The sequence below is a fragment of the Ziziphus jujuba genome, chromosome 1 (assembly GCF_031755915.1).
Source record: "Ziziphus jujuba cultivar Dongzao chromosome 1, ASM3175591v1".
Lineage (NCBI taxonomy): Eukaryota > Viridiplantae > Streptophyta > Magnoliopsida > Rosales > Rhamnaceae > Ziziphus > Ziziphus jujuba.
In genome coordinates this window covers 140,798-149,814 of record NC_083379.1, presented here as the reverse complement: position 1 = coordinate 149,814, position 9,017 = coordinate 140,798, and the positions used below count along the sequence as shown (strand labels likewise).

Below are 9,017 nucleotides of genomic sequence, written 5' to 3'. Positions count from 1 at the left end.
TTTTCCAAACTTATATAGCATCTCTATTGGGATAGTTATTATATCAAATTTGAATTTCCTGAATAAGAAATGAGGTTAGACAAGTAATATGTCCTTCATATCCATATTTTTATATTCGTAGACTTCAGTCATATGCTTTTTACTTTTTATTTTAGAATATATTTTAATCTCAAGCTCATATAAGGTTGATCTGAAAATTTTAATATTATGTAATTTTTTATTAATATTTGAATTATTTCAAATGGATATTAAAAATATCTGATAGTGATGTCATATGAATTTAAAAATATACTAAAATTTTATTTATAAAAAATAAATTATATTGAATTCTGCTTAAACTATAAATGCTTTGATGGTTTTACCACCGTATAAATATGATTTGAACTTGGTTTTATATATATATATATATATATATTATAATTTGAACAGAAGAATACCTAGTCATGAATGGCGGCTTCTTTGGAAGGACGTTTTCTTGTTACTATCTAATTTTATGTTACAATTCAAAATATCCAACAGTATAACGTCATTTCAAGGTTGGTATTAATTCATTGTCATAAAAAAGTGGTATTATTTTTCCAACCGAGAAAAAAGTGATATGTGGTTTTATTTTTCCAACCGAGAAAAAAGTCATAGTTGCGCACTTGCACTCACACCAAACCTATTAAGAATAATCCAATCCGATATTCTAAATAACGTCAGGCCAGGCCCTGGTATTTATTTATCATCATACAAAGTGTTATTTTATTTCCAAAGAGGAAAAATCATGGTTCAGTGCTGACACGAATCCCTTTAAATATTATCACTACCGTACCTACGGTTGTCATAGAGTGAAGTGTTGAACCAAAAAAGGGAAAATAAATAAATAAATAAAATGAGTTCCTCCATACTACTAGGAGTTTTCTACGTTGTAGTTATGTTCATGCAGCTTCTACTCACTCCCACCATTGGCGAAGAAGGCTGTTCATCAAAAGCTGAATACTGCTGGAATTGTATTTCCGAGGTCGAAAATTACACTAGTACCACAACCTACAAAAACAACCTCAACAATCTTCTGACCTCTATCTCCTCAGGCACCCAAAACAGTTACGGATTTTACAATTTGTCGTTGGGAGAAAACTCCAACAAAGTCAACGTAATTGCTATGTGCAGAGGAGAGGTTACAGCGGTCGATTGCAGGACTTGTCTGAATGATACCAGTTACAGGCTATTGGAGCGTTGTCCTAACAGGAAAGAAGCAATCATTTGGGACGAAAGATGCATGGTTAGGTACTCCAACAACTCTATATTTTATAAAAGGACAGATGCCCCTCTAAAGGCATTTTCGAGCCCAAATGCAGCAGCCGATCCAGAACAGTTCAAGCTGGTGCTGAAGCCCTTATTAGATGACCTAAAAATTGAAGCTGCTTCAGGTAATTCTAGTGACAAATGTCCATTCGGAAATAATACCATCCCTAATGCTGAAGGAATATTTGCACTTGTTCAGTGCACATCGGATTTGAACGTGGGCGAATGTAACGGTTGCCTAGATCACGCTATCTTACATATTCCAGACTGTTGTGGTGGAAAACAAGGGGGACGATTCCTTAAACCAAGCTGTAACCTTAGGTTTGAGTCAGGACCTTTCTACAATGAGCCTAAGGGCAATTCAACACAGGGAAGTGATGGTATTTGCTCCGAAGATGTCAAATATTGTTGGAAATGCACTGAAAATGGCAACTCCAACACTAGTAACATCTTCAAACAGAAACTGAACACCCTTGTCTTCTCCCAGCTCACTTCTAATACAGAAACAGGTTACGGGTTTTACAACTCTTCATTAGGAGAAAACTCGAATAAAGTGAATGGAATTGCACTGTGTAGAGGAGATATTGAAATGAATATCCGCCACAAATGCATCAACGAGTCGAGCCGCAGGCTGTTAGAAAATTGTCCAAACAGGATGGAACCGATCATATGGGAAGAACTTTGCATGGTTCGATACTCAAACACGCCTATATTTTCAGTAATGAAAGATGAGCCAATCGTGAAAGCTCCAAGCACGAATAAAGCATGGGATCCAAATAAGTTCATGCTGGTGCTGAAACCTATGCTGGATGGTCTGACTAGTAAAGCTTCATCAGGTGACTCCCAGAGGAAATTTTCAACGGAAAACGGAACTGTTCCTGGATATGAAACAATATATGCACTTACACAGTGCACTCCTGATATAAGCAAGCAAGGATGCAGAGATTGCCTCCAAAGGGCTACCTTAATTCTTCCAGAATGTTGTAATGGAGTTCAAGGAGCTAAAATTCTTAGACCCAGCTGTAGCTTAAGGTACGAGGTATATCCTTTCTACAATTATACTGCAGATTCGCCAGCGGCTTCTCCACCTTTAAAAGGCATTTATGGATCACTATGATTGATGCCTAACACAAGTTATTTTTATTGCTTAGCTTTCTGTGACCCTTAACCCCTACGGCCCATTTGAAATACTGAGATTGGAATGGATTATATTGGGCTTTTTGAAATGTTGAATAATATTGGACTAAATATGAAATAGGCTGGATTTGAAATACTTTACCCAGTCAGTGTCGCATCTCAAATGAACAAGCCCCCGCCCCCCTCCCTTTTTTTATTTTTCATTCACAATTTAACTGTTCATTTTTTTGTAATTATTACCTCTTAACTGTGATTTTTCAGGAAGCAAGAGTAACAAAACGTTAACCATTGTTCTTATCGTTGCTCCGGTTACTTATTTTGGCCATATTAAAAAAGAGGAGATCAGCAAAGAAATATTTATCAAGTACGTAATGGATTTAATTTGTCCTTTATATTCCTTTTTTTTTTTTTTCTCTTTTTTCTTTTATTTTCTTTTTTGGTTAACAAATTTTTAACAAACGGTTTTGGGCAAAGCTGCTTACGGTAAGGGTCGTCGTGTCCCTAACGTCTATCACCATAATATACATAAGGTCCAAAAACGAGTAGAGACATGAGATCCAATAACTTATAGGGTTTTTTCGATAACTAGTCACTTCACAATTGCATTTTAGAAAAATAACAATTTTTTTTATTTTTTTAAAAACTAACCAATATTTTACCCATTTGGACTAAAATATCCTTATCTATATATATATATATATTTTTTTTTATATTCTTTTCTCTATCAAAAAGCCTTTTATTTTTTTTGGTTTCGGTTTTGTTTTTTTACTTTCCCTTTGAAAACGTTTGAAAACGCAGCTAGGGCATATGCACATCTTACCATCCCGGCCACCATTTTCACCGACATTCGTCTCCCATTCGCCGGCATCGTCCTCGTCCATTGTTGTGTAGGCAAGAGTCGTTCGATTGAGAGCTACCAGATACAGAGGAGACACACAAAAGGCAACGCCTTCCATACCGTTTGCCGCCGTAACAAAAAATGAATAGGATGGATAGATGACAGTGACCAGTGGGGGAAAGTGGTGGGATTCTATGCTGGAATATTGTTTTGATTGACAGATGGAGGAGGTTTCGCTTCTCACTGATGCAGTTTCTCAGTCAAGATTCAAGAAAAATAGGAAAAAACAAAATAAAAATAAAAAAAAAAAAACTGCAGAGGCAACTCCGCCAGGCGCTTCGTGATTTTCGTCGATCCAAATTCAGTTAGGGAGAGAGAGAGAGAGAATGGAGGCGTTACAGAGCCGAGTGGAATCGTGGATCAGGGAACAGAGAGCGAAGATCTTGAAGGTGTCGTGGGGACCACTGCAGTGGAGGATGAAGTGGCCGTGGAACAGCGACGACAGAGAGCAGCGGAAGAAGCTTCAGCAGGAGTATGAACGCCGCAAGAAGCAACTCCACGATCTCTGCCTCGCCGTCAAGGCCGACTCTTTCTCCGACTTGCAGGACATCCTCTGCTGCATGGTCCTCTCCGAGTGCGTTTACAAGGTACTTTTTTCTTCTTTTCATTTTTTTTTATTAAAAAAAAAAATCTATTAAACTTTGTAATAATGTTAATTAAATTCGTATCGTTTCAATAATTATTAGAAACCTGCTAGCGAATTGGTTCGAGCGGTTAACAAATTCAAGGCCGATTTTGGAGGACAAATTGTTTCTTTAGAGCGTGTCCAACCTTCTTCAGATCATGTTCCTCACAGGTATGCGCTTCTCTGCTATTACATTTACATTAGTCTCCGTTTGCTGCTTTTTTTTTTTTGTTTTTTTTTTTCCTTTTTTGGGTGCTGATTACATTTCTTTGCCAAGTTTTATATCTTCTATGTTTTAATAGTATTTGTAGTTACGGAATGGTTCGAAATTTTATATTTGAAAGTAGGAGGTTTCATTGCTGTATTCAAATGCTAACCTACAGTATATTGTGAGAATTTTGACTTATTCGATCTTACTTTTTAACTTCTTTACAATGATTAAAAATTTTTGTTATAATTATTTTTCCGTTGAAGGTATTTGTTGGCAGAAGCAGGTGATACTTTGTTTGCTTCCTTTATTGGAACGAAACAGTACAAGTAAGTCTCAGATACAATAATTCACTGAATGAGATATACATGTCTTTATTTTTAAGGTAAATCTTGGAATATTGTTTTGATTGACAGATGGAGGAGGTTTCGCTTCTCACTGATGCAGTTTCTCAGATTGATGAGCCATTTTTACTGGCTATAGTGGTAATTGTGTGTTGAACTTCAACAAATTCTGGTTCCAGGGATATACATTGGTATTAGCCAGGGCCAACTGGTAGAGGTAGAGGAACCAGAGCTATGAATCAAGGTAAGAATGCCAAGCCAATTGGTAGAGGTAGAGGAAGAGGGACCAGAGCTATGAATCAAGGTAAGAATGCCAAGCCAATTGGTGCTGGAGTTGGTGGACAGGGACACACAGGATTGGACTTGCCAATCGGAAAGTTGGTTGCTGTTCGTGATGAATTGGTTGCTCGGAAAAGTGCAGAAAAGTTGGTTGCTGCTGAGGATGAGGGAAGCACAAGTCCACTTCCTGAAAGGGTACTATTTTGGCCTTTCTGCTCTTATCTGCATATTGCAAATTTTATTTCTGTTGCTTCTTGTTTTGTCCTGTTTTGTCCATTTATATATTGAGGTGACAGTCTGCCAATTTTCAGATGCTTTGCTTTCTAGACCACTCTATAAGAGGTCATGGTCCTGTAAGTTGATTTAGACTAAATTGTTGAACCTTTTAATCTCATGAAATGTGTTCTATTTACATTGTCTGTTTTATTTTACCACATTTGATTTGCTTTTCATTCCATTTGATTAGAAAATGTATGAACTGTATAGTTTCCTGAGATAATTTCTCAAATCTTAAAAAAATTCCCAGAGGAGGTTTGTGTAGTCTCATTTCCTGATGCGTACTGTTATAGTTAAACTGTATTGTTTCACATGTATTATTATGTCTATTGCAAGTTATTAACAACTTGGTTATTATATTTATCTCCACATAGTTTGTGGATTAAGTTTATATTTATATAATATAAATCATGTTCTATTATTTGCATTTGCAGATACAGATTGGCAACTCCCCAGTGTATAAGTTGGAGCGGAAGCTGGGAAAAGGAGGTTTTGGACAAGTATATGTTGGAAGAAGGCTGACTGGAGGCAGCGGTTGCTCTGGGCCTGATGCCTTTGAGGTCATTCTTTTTTATTTATTATTTTTTTATGTTTTATTTATACTATTATTATCATTCTTTTGTGAGGCCGGGGGTTTGGGGGGTGTGGCGCAGAAAATGAGATAGTTTTTTTTTCCCCATCCCTTATGGTGTTGGATCTCATAATTTATTTGCTCATCTAAAGGCTATCTGAAGAGATGGTTGCTTGTATAGCAGTGGAGGCAATATCCATTTTATGTTTTCCTCCAGAAGTATGTTTTCCTTTAAGTCCTTATATTAAAAAATATGTTGTCTAATAATCTTTATATATCGTTCTTCTTTCTGTTAACATTAGTTTATTTCTTTAGCATATTATTATTTTGCCTCTTCAACTCAATATACTAGTATTGTTGAATAGCTTGATATGTTTTATGTTTTTCTGATAGGGGAACTGTTCGCTATGCAAGTGTCCATGCTCATTTAGGCAGGACAGGGAGCCGAAGAGATGACCTTGAGTCTCTTGCTTATACTTTAATATTTCTTCTTAGAGGAAAACTTCCCTGGCAAGGTTACATTGTAAGTTCATTTTAGATATCCATTGTGCATTGCCAATTGCAACTTTGTCTGCTAGACTGCAATTTTTTTTTTTTCTTGTTTATAATGCTTGGATAAATTTTCTTGCTGCAGAGAGAGAATAAAGGTTTTCTTGTTTGCAAGAAGAAGATGACAACTTCTATAAATGAATCTAGACATTGGCTTATCTTATCCTACAAGTTGAGACACCAAATTAATATATCTAATGAGGATTATTCTCTTATAATGTGCTTGACTTTTTACTGGCTAAAGAAGAAAACAGATATTGGTTGTGCTGAAATTCCCTCTCATTCATATCCTTATTTCATTTGACTGCAGAAAAGAAGATGGGGTAACTGCTGGAGTCTCGGATCATGGAGAATGGGAGGATCAGTGCTACCGAAAGCATCGATCCATCACTCTTGGGTCAATAAAGGAATTTAATTTTGACAGCACAAAGTCAGAATTTTCAGATAAGCCTACCAATGGCTCAGAGTGGTGGGCTAATGAAAAAGTAGCTGGAAAGGAATCTAAGCCTGGCAACGGTTGGACTTTCTTTCCCATTTTGCAGCCAGGAGTCAGCTAACATAGAAAATATTTCATCATAGCTTCCCCTCTGTGAAAGGACTTTGAAATCAATTGGATTTGCAACTGTAAAGCAGCTAACCCATCTGTTGTAAATCTGGAGTTATACAATTTTGAAGATACGGCTACAGCTTGGCAAAACTTGGGATCAAATTGTTGTTGGATGAATGGATGGATTGCAGAGATGAAAGAACTGCTTATGAATGTGTTAGGAGCAGAAACAAGATGCAGAGAGGAGATAATTTTCTAGGAATTAGTGTGAGTACTGATAGAGCATTCTTTGTAATATTTCTTGATGTTATACAAAGGGATAGCATTCGCTTATAGGGGGTTTTGTTGTGGACTACTTTTTCTTGTAATGTGTAACAATAAAAAAATGAAGAAGCTCATATTTCCACATTTTTTAAGAGACCTCTAAATCATTTGGTGATCTATCTTGTTCTGTGATCTAGAATCTTGCTTTTCTTGGTCTCGTAGATTTGGTGATGCTTTATTCCATACCCGGAAAAAACCCTTCATCTGGGAAGCATTTTAGAGCTAATAGCGTTAAAATGGTGTTAAACTGCGTTCAAAAGCAAATTAAGTATTTATAATTTTGCTATTAGATCATTAAATTTGTTGAAGTATCTTTGATTTATAATGCTTTTCATTATTGGGGAGCTTCATAAAAGACTAAAAGGAAAATAGCACCATGGTAATGCTATTGAAATATTTCTCCAAATAAAGGCCATAAGTTAATAAAATAGTGAAGCTAAATTGAGATAAATCAAATCCATGACATGTAGGGTTGCTAGAATTGAGATGGTACTGCAAATATCTAACAAAACTGACACAGGGACCATGTTTTCCTCCTGGTGGGAATTTTTTTACTTCTGGAGGAAAAAATTTCCTCCAGGCGGAAAATGTTTTCCTCCTGGAGGAAATTTTTTCCGCCAGGTGAATTTCCTCCAGGAGGAAAACATTTTCCTCCTGGAGGAAATGTTTTCCTCCAGGCGGAAAACCTTTTCCTTCAGGCGGAAAATTTTTTCCTCCAGGCAGAAAAATTGTCCTTCAGGCTTTTCTCGTGTCAGAAAAAACGTTTCCTCCATCTGTTATGTTTTGTTGTATTTGATTTGCAAATAAATGGATTCAGATTACCAACGAAGGTTTTGGGACTCGGAGATATCGAGGGCAAAGGTTAATTGTAGATCGAACTTCTGGAAAGCCGTGTCGGATATTAAGTTCAAACTGATTCCAGCCCAAATAAAGAAGTTTGAGGATAGCTGTTTTGGCCACTTTTTGAAGGCCAACGAGATACAATTTAGTGGCCACATCGTCAACAGCATGCTGTATAGGCAATGTGTTTGCGACGACAAGGACTCTATGGTATTCAATTTTGGAGGGCGTGGTGCTAGATTTACACAGAGGGACTTCACCATAATTACAGGTCTACGGTTTGGTTACGAACCCAATAGGCAGGTTAACATCTCTACTCGTATTAGTGACACGTATTTTGGCGGAAAGTGAAAGGTCACTAATTCGGAGATAACCGAAGCTTTCCTGACTGCACAGTGTCAAGACAATGATGAAGCCGACGATGATAGATTGAAGTTGGCTTTATTATATTTCCTAGAGACGGTTCTTCTAGGCAAAGAAAGCATGGCCACTGCACCTCATTATCACTTGGAGATGGTGGACGATTTAGAGTACTTCAATAACTATCCATGGGGTATTTTATCGTATACTACCACCATTAGATCCTTTGGCTTTCATGGTAAGTTTGTTACACTATTATTTAAAGTTCGTTACACTTGTATGTATGGTGTATATTTCGTTACTTATTGATTACTAATTAATTGTTTGACAGATTTGGGGTTTTGAGACAATTCCTTCATTGGGTCAAGCATTCGGAAAGAAGTTGCCGGACATGGCATTTGTATGAATATTAGTATTACTTGCTAATCACTTGATTATAATCCCTTTTGTCTTTTGCAGTATCCCGTTCATGGCTTAATGAATGTGACTGAAGTTGAGCATGCATATATCGGCATATTATGAAGTCTGGTTGGGCATCAAAGGTTGATATGGACATTTTGACTGCGGGTAAAGACTTTTTCCAGTTGCTTATAAACAGTGAGAAGTGGCTGAATCACGATGTAAGTATCAAGATTTTTATTTTATAATTTGATAAATTCCATAGATAGTTGTTCAACTGCATGGATGTAATTTAAAATTAACTCGTCTTTCAATGCAGCATATGGAAGTCCTGCCTTACCTATTTCGTGTACGTGCCAATCAATTTCCTGAT

At 36.7% G+C, this 9,017-nt stretch overlaps 2 protein-coding genes across 6 annotated transcripts; both read left to right on the top strand.

Annotated features, from left to right (window-relative positions):
- Positions 1–764: 764 nt before the first annotated feature.
- Positions 765–2,597, top strand: LOC125424163 (putative cysteine-rich receptor-like protein kinase 23). Its single transcript, XM_060813870.1, has one exon. The coding sequence runs from the start codon at positions 875–877 to the stop codon at positions 2,402–2,404; it is 1,530 nt and encodes a 509-aa protein (XP_060669853.1). The 5' UTR covers positions 765–874; the 3' UTR covers positions 2,405–2,597.
- Positions 2,598–3,163: 566 nt separating this feature from the next.
- On the top strand, positions 3,164–7,162 carry LOC125421915 (uncharacterized). Of its 5 annotated transcripts, XR_009636703.1 has the most exons (9): positions 3,165–3,909; positions 4,009–4,118; positions 4,422–4,484; positions 4,572–4,716; positions 4,771–4,973; positions 5,489–5,614; positions 5,778–5,844; positions 6,019–6,148; positions 6,260–7,162. XR_009636703.1 is itself a non-coding variant. In XM_060815197.1 (6 exons), the coding sequence occupies exons 1-4, from the start codon at positions 3,649–3,651 to the stop codon at positions 4,636–4,638; spliced, it is 501 nt and encodes a 166-aa protein (XP_060671180.1). In that variant the 5' UTR covers positions 3,363–3,648; the 3' UTR covers positions 4,639–4,973; positions 5,489–5,614; positions 5,778–5,973. The 5 variants fall into 5 exon arrangements, 2 of the variants coding, with proteins under 2 accessions (XP_060671180.1, XP_060671179.1); XR_009636697.1 differs by having other exon boundaries at positions 3,164–3,909; positions 4,572–4,973; XR_009636709.1 differs by lacking the exon at positions 5,778–5,844 and having other exon boundaries at positions 3,164–3,909; positions 4,572–4,973.
- The last annotated feature ends 1,855 nt before the right edge of the window (positions 7,163–9,017 follow it).

Bases quoted from the DNA above. Each gene is read 5' to 3' on its own strand.
- LOC125424163 (XM_060813870.1), top strand. From the start codon at position 875: ATGAGTTCCTCCATACTACTAGGAGTTTTCTACGTTGTAGTTATGTTC.
- LOC125421915 (XM_060815197.1), top strand. From the start codon at position 3,649: ATGGAGGCGTTACAGAGCCGAGTGGAATCGTGGATCAGGGAACAGAGA. The intron at 4,119-4,421 runs GTATGCGCTTCT...TTTCCGTTGAAG, and splicing joins TCAGATCATGTTCCTCACAG to GTATTTGTTGGCAGAAGCAG. The intron at 4,485-4,571 runs GTAAGTCTCAGA...TTTGATTGACAG, and splicing joins ATTGGAACGAAACAGTACAA to ATGGAGGAGGTTTCGCTTCT.